The sequence below is a fragment of the Haemorhous mexicanus genome, chromosome 5, assembly GCF_027477595.1.
Source record: "Haemorhous mexicanus isolate bHaeMex1 chromosome 5, bHaeMex1.pri, whole genome shotgun sequence".
NCBI lineage: Eukaryota > Metazoa > Chordata > Aves > Passeriformes > Fringillidae > Haemorhous > Haemorhous mexicanus.
In genome coordinates, this window is record NC_082345.1 from 72,570,954 (window position 1) to 72,594,091 (window position 23,138).

Below are 23,138 nucleotides of genomic sequence, written 5' to 3' on the forward strand. Positions count from 1 at the left end.
TAGCTGGTCATTTAAGTCCTTTCAAAACCAAAATAGTCTGTCATTCAATGACCATCCATTCATTTAAAGCTAAACTGGATACATTTTCTTCTGCTTCAAAAAGTCCAGGAATAACAGAATGATTAGTTTGTTGTTACAGCCAGGAATATCCAGAAGTGTATTAGACAAAAGTTGGTTTAAACACACTGGTTGAGTCCTGTGGTTTGTCTCTGTTAAGCTGGGACTGATGTCTTAAGTGAGGTTTAGCCACTTAAGACATGGTGGAAGTGGGGCAAACTCCTCCTTTCTGATGAGGCCCAACTGACAGAACAAAGCAGGGCCCAGCAGTGGTCACATCATTAGAAGGGGCCATAAACTACCAAAGACCCCCAAAGTGTCTCCAACTCCCCAGTGCTGCATGACCCAGTGTAAAACCCCTTCCCGGGGAAAAGTGGGGCAACCCCACATAGTCCTGAATTCAGAGAACCCACTGAACTCTTTGATGCAAAGGCCCTCACCCCCAAAGGATCAAGAGTGAGGATGTCAGAGTTGCAGTCTCATTGCAGGAGCCATGGGGATATCTTGTACGACCTGTTGGCACCCTGACCCACTTCTTCTTCCTCACTTGTTGGAGAAGTATGTGGAGTGTGGGGCTGACATTTGTGCAGGTTTTATGGCATCCTCTGGTTGTGTTTGGAAACTGAACCTCCTGCAAGGATGGGCGCTGTGACTGTACTACTGGTGAAAATTTCAGTGACAAGCAACTTGTGCTTTATATATGAGATGAAGCTGCAATCCAGCACTGCAGCAAGTAAACTTTATTATGAATGCCTGTGTTGGGACTGACCGAGGTGAAGGTCACAGCACTTACATTGCTGTACTGGTAGCAGGACAGTGTTGATAAGAGACCAGTGTTTTGGCTACTGCAAAGCAGCACTGTCCCTCTGACATTCCTTCCCTCATCACAGGGGATGGGAGTGGGCAAGATCCTGGGAGGGGACACAACTAGGCCAGCTGACCTAAATTAACCAAAGGGATATTTCATACCCCATGACTTTAGCTCAGATATATAAGCTAAGGGAAAGAGGAAGAAAGAGGGGTGCACATGATTTTTCAATGCTGGCCTTCTAGAGGAATTGTGCCCTGCTTCCCAGCAAGTGTCTGAACATTGCTGTTGATGTGAAGTAGAGACTGGCTTTTGCTCTCTTTAGCTCTTGCACACCAGGCACACACGTTTCTGGAGTGTGTGTGTGTAGAGATTCCTCCTTGGAGTGAAGATGCCTCTCAAGGTCACTTTTCAAGGCTGAGCCAATGAGATTTGATCATGGCCACTGGTATGGGTGATCTCTATTTAATTGTTTTTGCTGGTTTTAATATAAATGCTTTAATGTATTTTCTTCAATACTGCTTCATAGTACACAATATTGTACTAGCAGTTATAGCTTCCATACTGTGAACTAAATAATTCTGGTTAACATATTTTTGCCTTATCATTATAACCTTAAACCATATATAATTATGTAAATATGTATGGTTTGCAATCCTCATACCTATAGGACAAGTTGTATAAAGTTTCAATTACATCTATATAATCCTTTAGATGGAAACAATTGACAAAATCTGGGGATAAGGCTGGATCCAACTGAACCCACACAGCTCCCTCAGAAGGAGTTTACCAAGCCACAGGGTCCTTTCTGCAGCTCATGACTAAACTCAAATAGAGAAGATTTCTCTTTTAAGCTTTGCCTGAAACTCCCAAAACCACTTTCAATGAACAGGGACCTCCCCCCCCCCACCCCACCCAAGACCCCAAAATGTTCATGGTCAAAAGGAGCAACAAAAATCAGAAGATATGTAAAATTCCACAAGGTTTTATTAGTAAATTACACACTTGGCATGGAAATTGTTAAGTTAGTCCCCAAACTACTCTATAAGCAAGTGGCAGTGGGTATCCTTTTATATGTAAGTTTTCCTGACCTGAAGACAGGTTTCTCACTTCCTAATGGAACATAGATATCATGTGAAGTCTGCTCTCTCAGACCTCCCTGGAAATTATTCCCAAGTCTTTGGGAGCATTGAGTTGTCTTGCTCCCTTCTACAGTCCATTTGTCCCCCTCTATTCTGTTCTGGTGAGACCTCACCTGTAGGGCTGCCTCCAGCTCTAGGATCCACAACAGGTGACAAAGCTGTTGGAGTGGAGTCTAGACAAGGCCACAAGGGTGCTCCAAGAGCTGAAGTACATCTGGAGAGAGGATGAAAGAGCTGAGAGTGAGGGAGCCTGGAGAAAAGACTCTTTCTTGGGAGAATTTGGATGCCTTCAAGTGTCTAAATGGTTTTAAGAGAGAGGGACTTTGGACAAGGGGATGGAGTGATGGGATGAGAGCGAGTAGCTTTAAACTGAAAGCAGATGGGGTTAGATTACATGTTAAGAAGAAATTCTTTACTGTGAAGGTGGTGAGGCCCTGGCATAAATTGTCCAGAGGAGCTGTGTCTGCTCCTTCCCTGGAAGTGTTCAAAGCCAGGTTGGACAGTGACATGGGCTGACTGCTTGGAGATGACCATGGCTACCCCAAGCTCCTGGCCTGTGCCAAGAGTGGCTGCTCCCTGTCTGCCCCTTGGGTCACTCTGCGTGGCAGTAAAGCAGGGCTGCCTCGCTCTCAGAAGCAGCAAAGCTGCTCTGTGCAGCTGCTGCTAGAATCCCAAGTCAAGGAGTCCAGAGTGAAGGAAAAGAGAGGGATCACTTGTGTAGACCCTCAAAGGACTTTAATCTGACAGGATCCAGGAACAAGCGACAGAGCTCTATAGGGTAACAGCATCTTAATTACAGGGGAGGGAACATAGGGAGGATAAAAACTTGGACCAATGGAGAGACACCTGGGAAGGGGCACAAGGTGGGGTATACATCATGACATCCAGTGGGAGACAACAGGGGAGGAGAGCAGGCCAAGCAGACCAATAGGTATTCCAGGGATCCAGGATGGACACAGAAGTTTGTGGAAACAAAGGTGGGGTTTCTGTGATGGACAAGGGAGGAGGGCAGGGTCTCCCTGAGTGGCAGGGAAGACTCTGGAATAAGGGGTAGGTCTTTAAGTAGATGAACAGGGGAATGGGTGGACATTGCTCAGGGACAAACCAATATGCATGGGGGACAAGCAGAACAAATAATTCTGAACTTATAACACCACAATTTCATAACAAAGAAGCTCACTACCATGGGACAGGGCTTGGAGCTACCAGGGATAGTGGAAGGTGTCCCTGCCCATGGCTCAGGAGCTGAGACTAGAGGGATGATCTTTGAAATTCCTTCAAACCAAAACCTTTCTGTGATTTTATGACATGTGGCAAAAGCTCCTGAGCCTGTTCTCCCCAGGATGTGAGGCTTATTCTCGGGGACAGTCACTGTCAAACAGGGAAACCTGTCCCCTCCCATAGAGCTCAGTTAAGGTGTCCTCCAGCTCTCCCAGTGTGAGGAGCTGAACCTGGTTCTTGTCATTCTCAGCAATGACCGCCCAAGCCTTTATGTAGTTGTTGTCCACCACACAGCAGGCAGCTGACCAGAGGTGGCTGGGTTTATTAACCCTCCCCTTGGCAATGTAGTTGTTCCCAGGCACAGCACCCACGATGACATAGGTAGTTTTACAGCCCTGGGTCCTCCTGATCATCGTTTGCTGCTCGTAGTTGTTCCAGGCACCCCCGTTGAGTTTCTCATCCTGGGGCACTATGTTGGTGAGGGTGAAGGTGGCCATCCTGCTGCTGTAGTCATCGTGGTGGCCATTGGGGTTCAAATGGCCCCGGTTCAAACCCGTCAGGTTCTTGTAGTCATGAAGGATAGCCTGGCTCTGGCTGAGTTTCTCTAGGGTGACATTGTATCGATTTAAGAGTGTCCACTCTTTTTCCATAGTTTTGGGATAAGTTGCGCCAATCAGCTTGGCAGGAAATAAAGAGAAAAAGGTGTTAGTATTGGGGATGAGCATAATTGAACAGATCTCCTCAGAGCAGAAGTCTCTGAGTGTCAAGATCCTGTTTTTTGTCTGGTCCAGATGTGGTACAATACCAGATTAGTTGCTTGAGTTTCTATGAGGAACTCAAAGTGCCGTCAAACTGCAAATTTTTTTTTTGTTTCAGAAATTCATTTAACACTTAGTGCATTATATTTAGCTTTCCTTTGTAACGCTGCATGTGGGTTTCTTCTGTGGTTCATTTACACCTAAATCAATCCTGCCACTCTGTCCTTAGCAATGACATGAATTTCCTCTTTTTATGCCCGTTATTTCCTTGGCCTGTTTTCCTAAAGTTCAGAAGTTTGGCTGAAAGGCATCTGGCAGATCTCTGTTGGTTTTGGAGTTCTGTCAGTCTGCTGGATCCTTCTGGGCCAAGCCTGAAGCCAAAGGTGCTCAGGGGTCACTGCCCATGGATGGAGATCACACCCTTCTGAATGGATCAACACTGATGCTCCTCACTTGCACTGCCTGAAATGTCACTCCAGAGATCCCTCCCCAGTTAACCTGACCCTCTCATCTCCAGTGCCTTTTCCCTCGAGGCTTTGTCCCTGGGCCACCTCACCCCCTTCTGAGTGTCTCCTCACGTCTCTAACACCACTCATAAAGCCTGTTTGGCTCCTCAATGGGAGCAGAGAAGCTCTGCCAGGAATGCAGAACAGTTCAGGGCAAAGTGGGGATCAGATGCCAGCAGGACTGTTGGTCCCTCAAGTTTAGCCTCTCCTGGAGGCCTTTTCCCCATCACTTGGTCACCCAGCACAGCAGGGCACAGGGAGGGGAAGCATTTGACTTTGTCATGTCATGCAAAGAAATGTGATTTGCTGTTCCTGTCAGGTGAAGGCAGAGAGCTGGGCACCTTTGGGAAGTGATTCATCTCATGCTCCTGCTGATGTCTCAGATGCATCAGAGGAATCATGTGGTGCAGGTGTTTGGAGTTCAATGACAGGAATCCTGTCCAGTGGGTACATTTGCATGTGTAGTGGGTTGGAACAAAATAGAATTGGTTATTTTAATATTGCTTTTAATGACTGGAGAGTGATGTGCTGTAAGAGAGACACTCACCTGAGGCTCAACTAGCCAAGTTTTAGGTCTTTTGCCAGGTCCAGGCTGGTAGATGTAAGCAGAGTAGACAGGAATACGCATCTTCCTGTCGTACAGGGTGGCAAAGTAATACTGGTTCTTGTAGCGCTGGCAGATCCAGGCTGGGTGCTGTGGCTCCAGGGCTTCATTCGGGGGGGTCTCTTGGAAGAAAAACTGAGGACATGAAGTTTCAAAGGACTTCACCACCTCGCTGTGTCCCAGCCAGAGGCAGCTGGCCAACACCTGCAGCAGCAGCCACAGCATTGTGGAAGGATTTCAGTGACGGGGTCTTGTTCCCCTGGAAGGAAAATGCAGAGAAGGACACTATGAGAGACCAAGCAGGGTGTAACTTCTGTCCTCCTGGATGTGGAAAAATCATCATTGCTATAGGGTTGTGCAGGGAGATGACTGGGGATATAAGGATAGTGGTAGAGAAGTTACAGAAGAAAATACAGTTTCTCCTCCCTGAATGAAACCTGGCCTCCCACACAGGACTAAGAAGGACTAAATCTAAGGTGGGCCTACACAGCAGGTGCAGTGGAGTGGAGATACCATGGCCAGGCTCTGTCAAAACCCTTGCAGAGGAGACACCTTGGTGGCATTATCTAGCTGATAATCTGTGTGACAACTGAAAACCATGGGAGACAAATGAAGATGTCCTGCTGCTGAATCAGCAACCGTGGCAAAATTCCTCTCCTTGGACTGACGAACCTCCCCATCCCAAGGTTACTGCAGGTACTTTACTGAGATATCCACCCCCAAGGCATGAGAACCCCTTACTGAGAAGAGGTATGACTACATGCAAACACCGCCTAAATGTAAAGAAATAGTATAAAAGTGAATTAAAAATGGAGAGAAGTGATGGAAGACTCCATTGTAACTTCTGGGGTCAATTGATGGGCTGAACTGCCTTCTCTCCCTTAGAGATGCCTATTGGGTAAGAATCCTACTTTATGCATGCTGAATGATTACCTCAATCCAGCTTTTGTTGGGATTAAACTTCTTAATATATTGTTCTGAATTAATATCACACTTTGAATATCTCTTTACAGTCAGATACTTTCACTGGCAAACCTCAAACCTCAACCTGTCACAGTTTTATTGATAGTGTTGTTCTGTAAACAGTTAAAGTGAGTCCTTCAGGGGCACTGGCAATTTCTGGCAATGGGTAAAAGTGTGGAGACCCAGGAGGGTTTCTCTGGTTGGTGTGTGACCCTGAACAAGTCAGTCAAACCCTCCAACCCAGAGAACTGCTCAGTGTAGGGTCCCTACCACAGGACACAACAGACTGAGAAGGGTTTTGGCTTTCATGTGGCAGTAACAGACTGAACACACACTGAAGGTTTGAGCAAATCTCCCTTTTTCACATGAGAGTATGAAATCTAAAACAGGTTTTAGGTGCCCAGAGGAGGCAGTGGTGGGGGCATAGTCTGTCTGAGGGGTGTTCCAAACCCACACAATGCCTAAACAGCTCTCAGGGCAAAGTTATAATAGAACTGAGATATGGCACTGAGACAAGGTCACCTTTTCCAACATATTTCTGTTGAGCTCAGAGCTCAGCTTTTGCACTGGCACTGGAGAAAAAATCCTTCAATTAAACAGGGCCGGGAAGCCCCTACTTCCAAACATGATCTAATAGAATCACAGAAGATGCTGAGTTGGAATGGACCCATCAGGACCATTGGGTCCAACTTCTGGCCCTGCCCAGGACAGCCCCAGAAATCCCACCATGTGCCTGACAGTATTGTACAAACACATTTTGTACTCGGGCAGGTGTGGTGATATGACCACTTCCCAGGGGAGCCTGTTTCAGGGCTCAACCACCCTCTGGGTGAAAAAACCTCTTCCTGATATCCAGCTTAAATCTTCCCTGACTCAGTTTCAGGCTATTGTCACTCCCTCCTGCTCTGAGAACCTTCCCACAGCAGACACCTGCAGCTGGGCACGGACTCTGCTCAGCCCCCTGCAATGCTGAGCTGGGCTTTAATCTCATGGGGCAGTGGGCAGGCAAAGAACAGCAATGCTGCACTTCCTACAGGTCTCTGGCCCCATCCAGGTTCACACAGACACTCAGCTCTTCCAGTCAGACCCAATACTGAACCACAACTGATCCACCTGGGGTCCTGCCTCTCAGCTGACATTGGGGTATTAAGCTATGTATACTCTTGGCTCTGATGCAAGACATCTGGTCCTTTTTCTCTTTAGCAACCCTGGATCAGTAAGCTGGAAACTAAGAACAGGAACAACAAATGGTGACTTTTTATAGTACTGTGCAGAACATGCCCAAAGCTGCCCCAAGTCAAGTAGAGAAGTTCCTGAAAAGTCCTTTTGTATGACCCCCTCCACAAGCTTAAATATATATTTAACCAACTTAATGTCTATCTTAATATCAGATATATAGGAACCAGCCTACCGTGGGAAAGAGTGGCACAGGATTCTGCTCACAGCCCCAAAGTGGCAGAGGACTCTCAAATGCCTCTGCTGCAGTCTCAGACTGGCTGTTTCTATATGATCTCCAAGTAGGCAGAGTTGTTAGATTTCCCACAGTGTTTAGAGGGAGTTCGTCCAGGAGTTCAGCCACCTGTGTTTGCCCAGAGGCCTCTTCCAAGGGCATGGGTGGAGTTTTAGTGCTCAATAAACTCACCCCTCCTTCTTATTGGACAGTTTGATGTTAATTTTCCGGTTGACTTGGCCTGAAATTCTTTCCCAAATCATTCCTTCTGTCCTTGACTTCCTTTACAGAAAGTGTTAAAGAGCTGCAAAATTCAGTGCATGCATAAGCTCTCCTTGCTGCTTGGAGAGCAGATGTTGGAACTCAGCAACTCCAACCTAGGCTTTGCCCATATATATTTATTCCAAAGCTCAGGAAAGTCCTGAAATATTGGAGTAAATGGTGAGAAAGGAGCAAGAGCTTACCTTGAAGCAGAGTCTCAGAACAGGCAGCTAAATAGTTCCTTTCTTCTTCTCCCTGAAGAAATACTTGGCTGATCCCTCAGGAGTCCCAGTGCAATATATACCTGGTCATAAATCTGCCTGTTGTGATAAACAGAAAATTTCACTGAAAAGAAAGGTTTCTGTTATTAATCAAGGAGATTTGTTCACAACCACCCTGAAGTGGGGTGACAGTTACTATTTGTAATTTCCTCAGGATTTCTCCCAGGTTCTTGCAGCATCACGTGTTAGGAGAAAATAACTGGGTCTGGTGACTTATCTGTTAATTTCCTCATCCCCCATGAATGGGGACCTACATGTGTTTCTGTTCCTGGCAGAACGTCTCTTGTGGCATTAGACTGACTGGCCTATCTCTGAGTACACCCAGATGTTCACAGTCTGCTCTTCTGCAGCCTCTCAGAACACAATTAGTAGGGTCAGGGTGCATATTTTCCCTTGCCTGATTGCAAAGGCTTTGTAAGAGCCCTTATTCATGCATAGCCTTCTGCTGAGAAGGCTCTGGGAGACCTTAGAGCTCCTTCAGTACCTGAGAGTGGTTCACATGGAGAGGAGCTTTTGAGAAGGGTTTGGAGTGACTGGACAACAGGGAGCAGCTTTAAACTGACAGAAGGCAGAGCTAGATTAGATGTTAGTATTACATTTCAGTCTCAAAAAGAGCAGGCTCAGGGCACTCTACAATTGCCTGAAAGGAGGTTGTAATGAGGTTTAAATTGGTCTCTTCTACCATGCCAGTAGTGAGAGGACTAGAGGAAAAGGCTTTAAGATGAGACAGGGGAAATTCATATTAGATGTTAGAAAAACCACTTTCAACTGTCATGTCAGACAATGGAAAAGGTTGCCCAGAGAGGTGCTGGAGTCACCATCCCTGGAGGCATTTGGATTTGGCACTGGGTGATATGGATTGTGGTTTAAGGTTTACAGTGGTAGTGCTGAGAGAGGATGGTGTGACAGGATGACCTTGGGGGTCTATTCCAACCTTGAATTCTGTCATTTAGTAATTCTGTGAAACCGATTCCTTCTTCTTCTTGGCTCCCCAAGTATTTCACAAGCTTGCTGTGGAGTACAGAGCATTTCTGGGTACTGCCAGGGGTAAAGGTCCCCAGGACAGCACAAGGAGGTGATGGAGGTGGGATTCATGGGGTTGGTCAATCACCCATAGTTCCAAAGCCTGGAAAGCTGAAACAGCTTTCCAGGGATGAGCAGGGATGAGGATGAGTGTGGTCTCAAGCCCCAGCCAGGGTGCAGAGGTCGGTGAGTGAGTCAGAGGCAGCCCCTGAGGTACTGGAATGTCTTTCAGCCTGAAATAGTGCTGACGTCCTGGGAACTGTGACATTATTGGTAGCAGAAATTTCAGCAAGAAGGAACTTGTGGTTTATACATGAGATGACCCTGCAAACCAGCACTGCAGAAAACAATTTTTATTGTGAACTACTCAGGAACTAAATGATCTGTCCTGTGATGATTGTTTGATTATGACATGGAATACATTGAATACATTGAATATATTGAATACATTTCCCCAAATCAGTTCCCTGTAATTTTGCAGAAAAGCTTCAGAAGCAGGGCAGAGAATTAAGGAATCCAAACAGTGCATCACAGTAATTTATCTTTGGCTGCTCAAAGCTTCCATTATATCTAATGCCTCATCCTGCCTGTCTGATACCACAGGTGCTGCTCTCAAGGTGCAGTTTCAAAAGCAAGCAAACAAAAGCATGTCTCAGGATCACAGAATCACTGAATTGTTGAGTGTACGAGGGACCACTCAAAATCTTCTAGTCCATACCCTTGGTCAAGGAGGATCATCTAGAGCAGGCTGTCCAGAATCTTGTCCTTGCACCTGCAGCGTTTTGTCCAGGTCTGGGGCCCACAGCATAAGAAGGACAAAAAATATGCTGGAGTGGAGTCCAGTGGAGGCCACAAAGATATTTCAAAGTCTGGAACATCTCAGTTCTGGAGACAGGCTGAGACAGCTGAGTGTGTTCAGCCTTGACAAGAAAAGGCTGTGGAGAGAACTTTGATCCCCTTCCACTACCTAGAAGTTCACCAAGAGATCTGGAGAGGGATTTTGGACAAGGGCATGGAGTGACAGGACAAGAGGGAATGATTTCACACTGACAAAGGGCAGGGTTACATGAAATGTTAGGGAGAAATTCTATACTGTGGGGGTGGTGAGGCCCTGTCACAGGGTGAGCAGAGAAGCTGTGGCTGTCCCATCCCTGGAAGTGTTCAAGGCCAGGTTGGATGGGGCTTGGAGCAACCTGGTGTAGTGGAAGGTATCACTGCACAGGGAAAGGGATGGAACAAGATGATCTTTGAAGTCTCATAAATCACAAAGCATTCTGTGATTCTAATGACATGTGGGAAAAGCTCATGAGCCTTTTCCACCCAGGATATAAGGTTTGTTAGGGGGGACAGGCACTGTGGAACAGAGAAACCTGTCCCCTCCCATAGAGCTGGGTCAAGTTGGCCTCCAGTTGTGCCCGTGTGAGGTTCTGCACCTGGTTCTTGTTGTTTTCAGCAATAACCACCCAAGTCTTCCTGTTGGTGTTGGTCTGGCAGCAGGCAGCTGACCAGATAGGGCTGGGTATGTTAACCCTCTTATTGGAGATGTAGGTGTTCCCAGGCACAGCACCCGTGATCACATAGGTCGTTGTACAGCCCTGGGTATTCTGAGCCATCGTTTGGTTCTCGTAGTCTTTCCACTGGCCCTTGTTGAGTGTGCTGTTCTGGGGCACTATGTTGGTGAGGGTGAATGTAGCCCACTTGCTGCTGTTGCCACTTTGGTGGCCACTGGGGCTCAAGTGACCACGGTCCAAACCCTGGAGCTTGTTGTAGTCTTGGTTGATAGCCTGACTCTGGCCGATTTGCTGTGGAGTGATCTGGTATCGATTACTGATGGATGTCTCTGTATCTATATCTCTGGAATAAGTTGGGTTGATCAGCTTGACAGGGTAAGAAGAGGAAAAGGTGTCAGTACTGAGGATTCATGTAATGAAACAGATTTCCATGGAGCAGAAGGCTCTGATGCTCAAAATTCCATTTTTTGTCATCTCAGTGTATGAATCTGAGAGAAATCATACACATGACCCTCCTGCATGAATGCAAGAGCATTAAAGAGAAAGTAGCTCAGAATCTGACTGCTCTCAGTTTGACTTGTGACCTTTGTGATCCAGCCTGCAGCCTGTGCTGGGAGCATGGATGCATGCATGAGACAAGAAGCATTTCCTACTCCTAGGACTGAAAGGTTACTTTGGTGAGACACTTCCCCTGCCAAATCTGCTTCCCTCTCCTCCTGTCTCCACATCCCAAATCTGCCCAGGGCTCTCCCTGGATCCCCCCATACCACGCTGTGATTCTGTGATTCTATGATTCTGGGATTTTATGGGTGGTTGCTACAGGTGTACCCCAGTCATAGAACACCAGAGGTTGCCTCCTGTAACCCCATACACAGGGAGATGTGTCAGGAAATCAGTCCTGGTGCTGAGGTTTCCCTGGGAGGGCTGCAGCTTGTTCAAGGATGAATGGTTTTGCTCAGTAAGCAAAAAGATTTCAATGTGAATGGAATCTGTTACAGAAGTGCTGAGAATGTGTCTCAGAGCTGAGGGGGGCCAGGGAGCATTTTCTGCAGCATCATTGATATGAAATTAAAAAACATCAGCTTCTGAGAAGAGCCTGTAATCCCAAAAGACTCCTCTGAAAACTAAATACTCCAAAAATGCCTCTGGAGAATGTTACCAAAATCAAAGGTTTTTCAGGTACCCTGTGTCCAGGGTCTAGGAACATAAGGCCAGTGATGGGTTTGGAGCATGCTGGTCTTGTGGCAAGTGGCCTGTCCCATGCAGGAGGTTTGGATTGAGATGGTACTTAAGGTTCCTTTCAACACAAACCACTCTATGATTCTATGATCCTACAAAGAGACTGAAGTTTTTATCCCTCCCTAATGTGGAGACTGCAGTGGTGCAAGACGAAATTAGTTGCTTGTATTAATGTGAGTAACAAGTGCAAATGGTAATTTTTTCATAACTTCAATACCTTGTTGTTCATCTTTAGGCAAGCATATTTAGCCTTCCTCTGGAACTGGACATTAAGATCGTGCACATTTTCACCAAAACTCTCCTCCTACTCTGCTCATAGAAAGGTCCTGAATTTGTTCTCCTTTCCTTAATTGGCCTGGCCTGTCTTACTGAAGTTTGTCTGAAGGACATTGGTGAGGGCTCTAGAGCTTGTGCAGTTCTGTCAGTCTGCTGGATCCTTCTGGACCAAGCCTGAAGCCAAAGGTGCTCAGGGGTCACTGCCCATGGTTAGAGATTTCACCCTTCTGAATGGACCAGCACTGATGCTCCTCACTTTGCACTGCCTGAAATGTCACTCCAGAGATTCCTCCCCAGTTAACCTGACCCTCTCATCTCCAGTGCCTTTTTCCTCGAGGCTTTGTCCCTGGGCCACCTCACCCCCTTCTGAGTTTCTCCTCACTTCACTAACACCACTCACAAGTCTGTTTGGCTCTTCACTGGGAGCAGAGAAGCTCTGCCAGGGATGCAGAACAGCTCAGGGCAAAGTGGGGATCAGATGCCAGCAGGACTGTTGGTCCCTCAAGTTTAGCCTCTCCTGGAGGCCTTTTCCCCATCACTTGGTCACCCAGCACAGCAGGGCACAGGGAGGGGAAGCATTTGACTTTGTCATGTTATGCAAAGAAATGTGATTTGCTGTTCCTGTCAGGTGAAGGCAGAGAGCTGGGCACCTTTGGGAAGTGATTCATCTCATGCTCCTGCTGATGTCTCAGATGCACCAGAGGAATCATGTGGTGCAGGGGTTTGTAGTTCAATGACAGGAATCCTGTCCAGTGTGTCCATTTGCATGTGTGTACGGAAGTGGGAGGAAATAGAAAAGTTGGGTTGAATGCTGCAGCTCATCTCTGAGTGGCTGGAGGCTAATGTGCTGTAAGAGAAACACCCACCTGGGGCTGAACAAACCATGATTTAGATCTGTTTCCAGGTCCAGGGTGGAAGATGTAAGCAGAGTACACTGGAATTCTCCTGTCTCTGTCGTACAGGGTGGCATAGTGATACGAGTTCCTGAAGCGCTGACAGATCCAGGCTGGGTTCATTGGATTCAGGGCATCATTTGGGGGAATCCCTGCATAGAAAAACTGAGGACAACTTGTAAAGGAGTTCACCACCTCGCTGTGTCCCAGCCAGAGGCAGCTGGCCAACACCTGCAGCAGCAGCAGCGGCCCCAGCATGGTGGCAGGATTTCAGCGAAGGGCTCTGGCTCCCTGGAAGGCAAATGCAGAGGGAAACTCAGCTAGGAGAGCTGAAAATGGGCTGTGCAGGTGGGACACAGCTGGCAGAGGAGCTGTCTATTCCCACTGCTCATTCATTGACAACTAAACTGGATTCATTTTCCTCCACTTCCAAAACTCCAGGAATACAGTAATAATGCGTTTGTTGTTTTAACCAGATATGATTATGAAGTAATGAATCTCTGAAAGAACTCCTGAGGTCTATGAGCTCATGGTTTTGCATTTCACTTTTTTTTAATAAAAATCTCTGCTCCAGTGCCTATTTACTGGATCTTCTCTGCATTTGAAGTCAGTGGAAGCACTGCCTACATATTGCCCTGAGCTGTGTACTATTTGGATGAAAGATGTTTAGTGAGCTCTGCTGCCCAATGATTCTGTGATCTGTTCCATAAGAAAAACCTCCATTTCTTCTACTTGTAAAAAATTCTGTTGGATCCTCCAGTCTTCTTACAGTTGTGAGATCAGAGATTCCTACATGAAGTACTTTTGGTAAGTTTTCCATATCATGGTAGAAAAACCCAAGAAACCCAAAAAAAACCAACAGGATTTACAGCACGTTTTTAGTGAAATTGTTTTGAAGTCCAGATCTGGCTTTTCCCAGTGGATGTTCTCCTGATTTCTCCCTCAGTTTTCTTTCTATCAGATGGTAAATGCAGCAGTCCAACCTCATGGTAAAACAGGGCAAGCTGGGAAGTAGGTGGGCAAATGCAGGGAAATGGAAACAGCTCTTATGACTGCAGTAGTGGAAAGAAGGGGTTTGAACCAGAGGGCAGTACTGTTTCTACTTTAATGACTGGACGTGGCACTCAGTGCCATGGTCTGGGTGCAAGGTGGTGATTGATCAAAGGTATGACTTGATGATCTTGGGCATCTTTTCCAACCTAAATGATGCTGTGATTCTAATAAAAAAAAAAAAAAAAGCCTTCTCCTGAGTTTTCAATCCCTGTGGAAAAAGGAAGTGAATAGCTGAAGAGATACTAAGTACATGGAGGGCTGCAGGTCTTCAGGGAAAAGTAAATCACAGAAACAAATGCACATGAGAAAACAAAATTCAAGAAACAGGAATGCTGCTTGGATGGGTGGATTGAGGAGATTTGTGCTCTTCTGCCTGTTCTCCCATGGCCACAGGCAGGATCTGTGAGTGAGGACAGAGAGGGAGTGTAGACACCTCAAGGCCAGCACTCTTTACATCAGCCAGGATGGTGATACATGCAGGTCTCACCTTACATGCCAGGTATGTTCATAGAATCAAGGAAAGAGTGATGGAATGGTTTGGACTGGGAGGGACCTTAGGCATCATCCATTTCCAAACCCCCTGTTTTGACACCTTCCACTAGACCAGGTTGCTCAAAATCCAATCCATCCTGGCCTTGAACACTTCCAGGGGTGGGGCATTCACATGTTCACCTTTGCCAGGTGTACAAATGAGAGTGAGCTTCAAGTGATGGGTAAAACACTGACCCAATCAGACCAAAGATTTGAGGTTCACAAAAAAAGGCAACAGCTGCTTCTTCTGTTCTTCCCCTGTGTCCCAGAAGTGACCCTAAAGCACCTCTGCTGTGCAGCTCTGCCTCAAGGAACATTTTCTATGTGAAAAATAGACTCCTTGTCCAGAGCCATATGAAAAGTATCAATTTTATGGAGAAAAGTACAAGGAAAAGGTAAGGATATTAAAGCTTGACTATGTTACTGAATCCCCCCCAAGGACAGCAGAGGTACATTATCCATTTTAAGCTATTTTCCTCAAGCCTTTCTATGCAACTCTCCAAATGCTGGCTCATGGCAATCCTTGAATTTTGGAGATAAATTATTCAATCCATTTTTTTTCCTCACAAGGATCAACAGCTGTTTAATATTGTACAGTTCAGCTGAAAAAGTTGGTGTGGGATTTGGATATCCTTGGTTACACTAACTCCACCAGACCAAGTGCCACGGTCCCTGTGCATGCAGAGCAGGTAACACTGAGGTGACAGAAGGGTCACCTCCTTGCCACCAATGAAGCACCACCCTGCTACTAACACTCACAGCTGAGAGCTGTCAGGCTCCCTGTGGTTACACTCTTTCAGTTTCTTTTGGCTTTGGAGACCAAAAATCAGTATATTATTTTCACTTTCAGATCCTCACGTGGCAAAACCTCTGAACTGCATAGTTCAGAGAACAACCACCACCACCATTGTTCAGAACAACCACCACGGGAGGCTACAAGGCAGGTTTTGAGCCAGATAAGGGAGAAGGATGATAAGAAGCAGCCCCCGTGGAGGTAGGATGGTGTTTTTACCATGGCAGTTGTACTCCCTTAAACAAATGGCTCAGCTGTAGAACTCCTACCCCTTGCCCTTGGGGAAGGTCACATTCACACCTGAGGGTTTTCATCCCTTCCGATGGGCCATAACAGCCTTAACTTCCCTGATGTGAGAGGCAGCTGAGAAGAGGTCATAAACCATCAAAGAGCCCCTGAAGTGTCTCCAGACTCATTCCTGAGACCTTCCACCAAAGGACTGAAAGCTTCCCCCCAGGTGAGGTAGCTGGGCATTCCCACCCAGGATGAACATATTTTAACTCACTGGACTTTTTGTTTGGGGGCCTTTCCCCCCCACACCCAATGGATCAAGACTGTGACCATCACTTCAACCAACAGACATCAAAGTAGCAACAATAAAATCTTGTTCCTGGATCCATGGGAGGTGAGGTCTTTCTACTCTTATCCTTTCTTTCTTTCCTTTATATATTTCCTTAAGTGATTTTTAAGGGATATATAAATCTATATATGGATATATATATTAAAAATAAAAATATGGATATATATTTATGGAGATATATATACAGGTATATTATATGGATATATAGTATGGATATTTATAAAGATAATACTAACCAAAATGACTACTGACCTTCTTTTCCATTGCAAACAAATTGTTCTAAAACAAACCCATATACGTATATATTCTTAAAAAACACTGGTCATTCAGTGTTGTTTCATTCTACTCCACCTCAAAGGATCTATTAACAAGAACCTGGATTACCCTTCCCTTCTGGTCTCTCACATTCTGCAGTTGTTCCTCAGGTAAAGTGGAAGTCCCAGCATATTAATGCTACTCTGGAGCCTGAATTCTGAAATTGTGGAATTTTATTTCCACCATGCAGTGATAGCAACACACTTCCTCATAAGCTATAGCAGCAATCATAACTGCACTTCAATTTCAGTCACATTTTGGTCTGTATAGAAATTAATCCATGCTGTAGTTTCATACAGATACATTCTTAGGAGGATAAAATACCTTTACTTATTAATACAACCTCCTTATAAAGCCTGCTTTGATTTTTCTTTTCCTGGAAAATGTTTGTATATTAGGATTTTACCATGTATGAGGACTCCCAAATGCTGTTGAGATTTGGCTGCTTTGAAGTTGCTCTCAGATATGCTACCAAGGTGATCTGAGGCAGAGAGCACACACCTTTAGAAAGGGATTCACACCTTGTGAGAGGGATTCAGACGTGTTGAGTCTGGCCAAAGGGAGGCTGAAGGGCAGCCCAACAGCCGCCTGCAGCTACTCAAAAGGTCAAGAACACCAAAGCTGAGCTCTTTGTGGCAGAGCCAGGCACTGTAACAAAGGGCAGCACCCACAGACTGGCTTGGGAGGTTGCACAGCAGGATAAAAATTGCCTCTAGGCACCTACTACAGCCCTGGAACAGGTTGTTGGGAAATGACAAATGACAAATTGCAGAGGTGACTCAAGGCTCAGCCGGATGAAAACACAGCTGAATTAGAGTCCTGTGGCTGATGTTGCCAAACAGCATTTCCTTGATCCTGTGGTAGAGATATCTCCCATCTTCTTCCCATCCCACCCCACCCTGACCTGCCACACTCAAATATTGCCTGGAAAATTATGTCGACACAGGCCAAATCCTCTGGTCCTGAGAGTTGTACTTTTAAGTCTTTCTATAGCCCAAAGTCATAAAAAACATACCACATACCTCAGAGAGCCAGGAGGAGGACACACTTCCAGAATCCTGGTTCAGACTCTTCTGGGGAAAAGACAGCAACTAGATGAGACCCCAGCCACTCATCTCTTTCCTTAAGGAGAGGCTGATCTTTTTCAACAGTGTCTGCACCAATTTGGTTCCTCTGCTAGCCATCCCCACCCTCCAATGAATACAAACTTTGCTACTGCACATTAGTTATGCCGAGGTAATTAGCAGTTACGTCAACATGGTTTCCAGTTTGGCTGCTGGCTGACTCCACGTGGAAATGAGGCTGTTGATTGCAAGGGGGAATATGTCAGACCACTTCAGAGGAAGAGCCTTGTTGCTCATGAGGAAGAGCAACCCTTGTGCTCAGGGGCTGTGCCTTTGGTCATCTCTGCTGGGCTTGGCATCCCCTGTAGCCCGTGGATGTGGCATGGAAGGGAGGGCCAGCTGTGTGCACTTGGCAATGCTGATCAACCTTCACCTCTGAAGGTGTCACTCAGAGCTCTCCGCCTCCAGCCAGAAAAGATGTGATTACACTGTGTTGTAGGAGGTGGCAGACTCAACTCCTGGCTTAATTAAGAACATGTCCTCATTATAATGAGTTTGCAAGAAACTGACCCTTGAGGACAGACTAACACAAACAAACAGCTGTAGGAACTTGCTCCTGGCTCACCCCATCTAAATGACTTGTAGTCCCAGGAGCTCTGGTTTTGGTTAAGCAGGATTCACCCTGTTTAAGGGCTGGTTCTCAGCACTACCTGTAGAGTCAATACAAGAGGAATATCCACATTTCCAGCTCACATCTGGAAGATGAAGGGAATTGCACTCTAAAAGTGTTTCTTCCTCTCTGATGACCATGAGGATTCACAGAGGGCTAAGTTCTGACTTACACCTCCAACATTACATTAGCTGAGTCCCACTTTATGTTGCTGTCTCTAAATCCATGATGTCAATATCACATTATTTAGCCAAAGCATAACAGAAAAATACAAAACCCATCAATTTCCAAAGCCCCTTTCTTCTGGACAGACCTTCAGAGCAAACAGCCTCTCCTCATTCATTTTCTTGATGTGTCAATCCAGCAGGAATTTCAGGGGAGTTTTGTAACCTGTGTGGGAGGATGTTTTCTGGAGAGCACAACAAACAAATAACCAGCATAGCAAGGAACAGGAGGGAAGGATGCACTTCATGCAATTCAGTCTGAGCGTTCTCAGACCAAGATGTTTTACGTCATTGCGGAAGACAATAGAGGGTAAGGAACAGAGATTATTTTTCTTACTTCCTGGCAGGGTTAGCTATGTGTTTTAAGCCTTACTCAAGCCCAAAAGAGCAGATAGCACTACAAGATCACCTGGTTTAAAAATGACCTCATGCTAAACTGGCCATGAACTAGATGCAAATTTGTATTCTTGAGAAGTGAAGTCAAAAGTTTTTTGTGCAGGTGACTTGCTCTGAGTCAGACCTCCTGCTGGACTACGAACCAGCTCATGGATGCAATGAAGCATGCTCCTCTTCCATCTCAAACAGGTGACCAGTGATGCTTCCTCTGCATCTGAAGGGACCAGTGATGCTTCCTTTATGACTTGGTTTTCTGCTGCAGATACCATTTCGTGGGACATGACCATTGCCAATGGGATGTGTGAGAAAATCCTGAGTCTGAATGCTATGGATGCCCAACTCGATGCTCCTTTTCACTCAGAAAGATCCAGAGAACAAGATTATGGTAAAAATATACCTCTGTCCATAACAAGCATCTGTGGAAATTTTAGATGGGTATTTCCAGCACTAGGTCAACAAGATATGAGTCACAAAATGTGGTAAGCAAACTCAGAATTTCCTTTGTTTTGTGGGATTCTGCACTGATGTGGTTCTGAAAGTGTTGTACACGGGCAGCATCTCATTTCCCAAGTAGGAGAGAGAGGAATGGGAACATGGAGGGTGGATGGGTTTGCAAGGGTAACTTGGAACAGGATGAGAAAATGAGCCATAAGAATAGGGAAGTGCTTCAGTGATGAGCCAAGATTTTCCTCAAACCAAACCAGACAGGAACCTATCAGGGAAAAGCAGGAATCTGCATGTAGCCAGCTCAGACCTCACCTCAGCCAGCTCTTGGACAAATAAAGCACTTCCCTAGAACACAACCTTCCCACCAGGGGCTGACTGCCAGGACTCAGCTCTCAGTGAGGGATATTTTCTGAGGCAGAGAAGGCAGCTGATGAGGTTAGGGAAGTGCTGGGCAGCAGTATCCACAGCCCAGCTATGGGTCTAAGGAGAGGTTGTTTCATTCTTGAGAAACAAAAGCAAAAGCATCTGCTGTCACAAGTGAGGAAACCAGCCCAGCAAAACTGGTTTACAGGAGATGAATTTGAAATCCAGACTGGCTGATAAGAGGCAGATCCCATAACAATGAAATTTTGAAGGGCTTTTGAGGTATTTGTGCTGGTTTAATCTCTGGCGTTAGACCACACCTGGTTGCCCTCATTGGAGCTCTTGGTTGCCTTGGTAGAAAAAGTCAGATTCACTAGTTCTGCTACAGGCTGTTGTGCCTGGATAATGCAAGAGCAAATGTTACCATCATAATTTGGGTGTGGGGAACCCTAAACCAGAAACCCATCAACCTCAAGGTGGAGGTACTGAATGCAAAGAGATGGATTTGATCCAATTGTCCTGTGGGAAACCTTGGAGACAACATGAAGCTCAGGATGGAGCCAATCTTGAGCAGTCTGATCCAGCATTAAGGTAGATCTGCTGCAAGGATCTCAATGATCTTAGAGGTCTTCCAGCCTAAATGATTATATGGTGCTAAAAAAATACCTTTCTTGTTACAGAGGTTGGTGCAGAGGTTTCACCTCTGAGAATGGTGGGGAGAAGGAGTCAGTGTGAGCCAAGTCCAGCCTCAAATGTCAAAAGGCAAATCTTTATGCAGCCATTGGTTTTGTGGAAAAAAAAAAAAAAAAAAAAGGGCAGTTATTCAAAATAATACCAAAATGCAGGTCAACATGGGCAAAGCTGGAGCAATAAGAAGGTTGAAAATACCAGGTTTAGCACTCAGTTTCTATGTGCTGGTTCTTGTTTTTCAGTCAGCTGCAGATCAAAATCACAGAAACCAGCACAAAATGCAATGGTTGATACTTTTATGGGTTTTTTAACAACTGTTTCTTACAAATACAGAGCTGTTATCATCAGCCCCAACAGGGTATCCTGGGAGTCTGTACTACAGGAAACACAGTGCTGAGAACATCACCCTTTCTTTGCATACCACTCTCACACTTGTTCCTGAGTATTATAATCATAGAATTACATAAGGGTTTGGATTTAAAAGGAACTTCAAGATCATCTCATTCCAATCCCCTTCCATGAGCAGGGATACCTTTGACAAGATGAGGTTTCTCCAAGCCCCATCCAGCCTGGCCTTGGACACTTCCAGGGATCCAGGGGCAGCCACAGCTTCTCTGGGTAACCTGTGCCATGACCTCAGCACCCTCACAGGGAAAAATTTCTTCCCAATATCCCAGTTAAGCCTGCCCTCTGGCAGTGGGAAGCCATTCCCCCTTGTCTTGTGCCTCCAGGCCCTTGTCCAGCACCCCCTTCCAGCTCTCTTGGAGCCCCTTTAGGCACTGGAAAGAACTCTAAGGTCTTCCTGGAGCCTTCTCTTCTCCAGACTGAACACTCCCAACTCTCAGACTGTCTCCAGAGCAGAGGTGTTCCAGCCCTCCATCCATGCCCTGTGGATGCATTATTTTGAAGGCACGATGAGGTTAGTGGCACAGACTTGCCATTAAAGTCCATGCAATTATTTAATATCAACCTTTCAAAACATTGTATTTCTTCAGGATTAAAACAGGGAACCCCCCTCTTTATTGTAACCTAGGGCAGCTGCCCAACCAGATTATTCCAGTACAGAGCTCTGCTCTCCTAAAGATCACAGGTGCCCTGCAACTACTTGGGCATTATCTTTTAGTGCTTTTACCATGAAGTCTTCTGCTAATTTGAGATTCTTTCTCTGTGTGTTATATTGTCTACTGAACTTTGGTTTTTACTCTTGGAAATCACTCAAACGTTCAGAAAACAGAGGAACAGACATAAAGGTATTATTTACTCTCAAACTACTCCTTCATTCTCCAAATTATTTTCATTTAGCATCTATTCAGGCAGTTCATCTTTAAAAGGCTGCATGTTTTTTATCCTCAGTCATCCAAACAAAGTAAACTGCAGAAACAACCAGTCCCAAAGACAAGCAAATAACATTTACTAAGGGCAGGTAAAAATGCCCAGCTTTTATTGGTTTGTCTGCCAGAGACTGACTTTGCTGTAGGAGGCAAATTTCAGCGCGTTCCAAACACTGCAATTAATATTTTTCAATTTCAATTTTGCAATTAGTTGTAATAAAGTTAGATGATTTTACTGTTAAGCTTTGAGAAAAAATAATATGCCAGTATGGAGAATTTCTTTGTCTCCTTTCTGCCTGGTGATGTTCAAGGGCAAAACATACAAGGTATAAAAACTCCAGACATTTTTTTTGCCTAACTATGTTCTTTGAAGAAACCTCATCATGAACGTCCTGTCTTCCCAACCCCAAAGCTGACAGGCTTTCAGGAACTGACACCAGCAATAAAACACAAGGCAATCAAGTTTTACTTTCAAAAAGCCCCAACTATTTTTAGTACATATATTTCACTCCATCCTACCCAGAGCACTGCAAAGAAGATGTCACACGGAGAAGGAACAGAGCCAGGCCGCCACATCATGTTCTGCACTGTGCTGAGATGGGGAAGAGGCTGGGAAAGAGGCTTTCCTGGAACCAGGGATGTTTTTTGGCCATTTTTTTTTTTTAAGGAGAAGCAGAAGAGTGTCAACAACCCTGGCACAGGAAGGAAGTTGCCTGTGCTAGACCGTGCTCAGCGACTGCGCGCAGGAAGTGGCGCAACTCCTCCGCGAACACAGCGGCTGCTGAGACCACAGCACCCTGGATTTGGCTGGGGATTGACACTGTTAGGAAAATGAATCTACAAACACCAGAGGTTTTTGTCCAAAAAGGAGACAGAAGAGTCCTTTCTGGCTTTATTCGAATAAGGGAGAGGCCATGGGGCATTCCCCTGGGATCTCTCAAATTTTTGGAAGATGCAGCCTCCTTTTTATCCCAATTTCCCAGCTGCATTTCCCTTCTCTCCTTCTCCATTGGCCGAGGTACTTGAGAGGTTCAGACTTTTCAATACCCTTGATACCGAAGATTTCCCAAAAATTTCTCTCTAAAGTATAACCCTCCCTTTTAGTTTTTAATTTTTATGGAATTTAGGGGTTTTTCTTCCCTATTGTTTCTTTCATCTCTCAATGTCTAATTTTATCAGCAAACCTAACATTTATTTGTAAAAGCAAATATCTTCTTCCACTCATCAATCAGTGGAATCCTTCCCATTGTTTCTTTTATCTTCCAGAGCTAGTTTTATCTACCAGCAGACCCACAGCTTGTTTGTAAAAACAAATCCACTATTCCTCTCAACTTGAGCCCCATGAAGCAGCTGTATGGGATCCTTGCCTTGAAGCAGAAAACCTCTTTATCTTTGCTTTGAGCTACTCTCCAGCCAGCAAGACTTTGGCTGGCAAAGCACGATGGTGTGCACTCAGCTTGTGAACACAAGCAAAATTCTTTATGAGAAATGTCAGGCTTGGTCTTCCTTTGGCTTGTCTCTGCTATTATGAACAACACCTTGCCAGCTGCAGGGTGGGAGCCAGGGTTTCCTGAGCTCTGACCTCAGCTTTCACTGGTGCTTGCCAAAGGACCATTGCAAACTCCTAAATTCTCTGCCTCAGCCTCCCTACCTTGATATGACCAACATGAAACACTTGGGAGCTTGTG

At 45.6% G+C, this 23,138-nt stretch overlaps 2 protein-coding genes across 5 annotated transcripts; both read right to left on the bottom strand.

Moving 5' to 3' along the window:
* Nucleotides 1–1,834: 1,834 nt before the first annotated feature.
* On the bottom strand, nt 1,835–22,124 carry LOC132327892 (endonuclease domain-containing 1 protein-like). Of its 4 annotated transcripts, none has more exons than XM_059847566.1 (4): nt 21,970–22,124; nt 7,974–8,090; nt 5,040–5,355; nt 1,835–3,905 (listed from the first exon to the last, which is right to left on the bottom strand). In XM_059847566.1, exons 3-4 carry the CDS (start codon nt 5,319–5,321, stop codon nt 3,360–3,362), a joined length of 828 nt encoding a protein of 275 aa, XP_059703549.1. In that variant the 5' UTR covers nt 5,322–5,355; nt 7,974–8,090; nt 21,970–22,124; the 3' UTR covers nt 1,835–3,359. The 4 variants fall into 4 exon arrangements, with proteins under 4 accessions (XP_059703549.1, XP_059703548.1, XP_059703547.1 ...); XM_059847565.1 differs by lacking the exon at nt 21,970–22,124 and adding an exon at nt 17,288–17,429; XM_059847564.1 differs by lacking the exon at nt 21,970–22,124 and having other exon boundaries at nt 7,974–8,234.
* Nucleotides 9,413–14,004, bottom strand: LOC132327894 (endonuclease domain-containing 1 protein-like). Its single transcript, XM_059847568.1, has 2 exons — nt 12,967–14,004; nt 9,413–10,951 (listed from the first exon to the last, which is right to left on the bottom strand). The coding sequence occupies exons 1-2, from the start codon at nt 13,249–13,251 to the stop codon at nt 10,412–10,414; spliced, it is 825 nt and encodes a 274-aa protein (XP_059703551.1). The 5' UTR covers nt 13,252–14,004; the 3' UTR covers nt 9,413–10,411.
* Nucleotides 22,125–23,138: the final 1,014 nt, after the last annotated feature.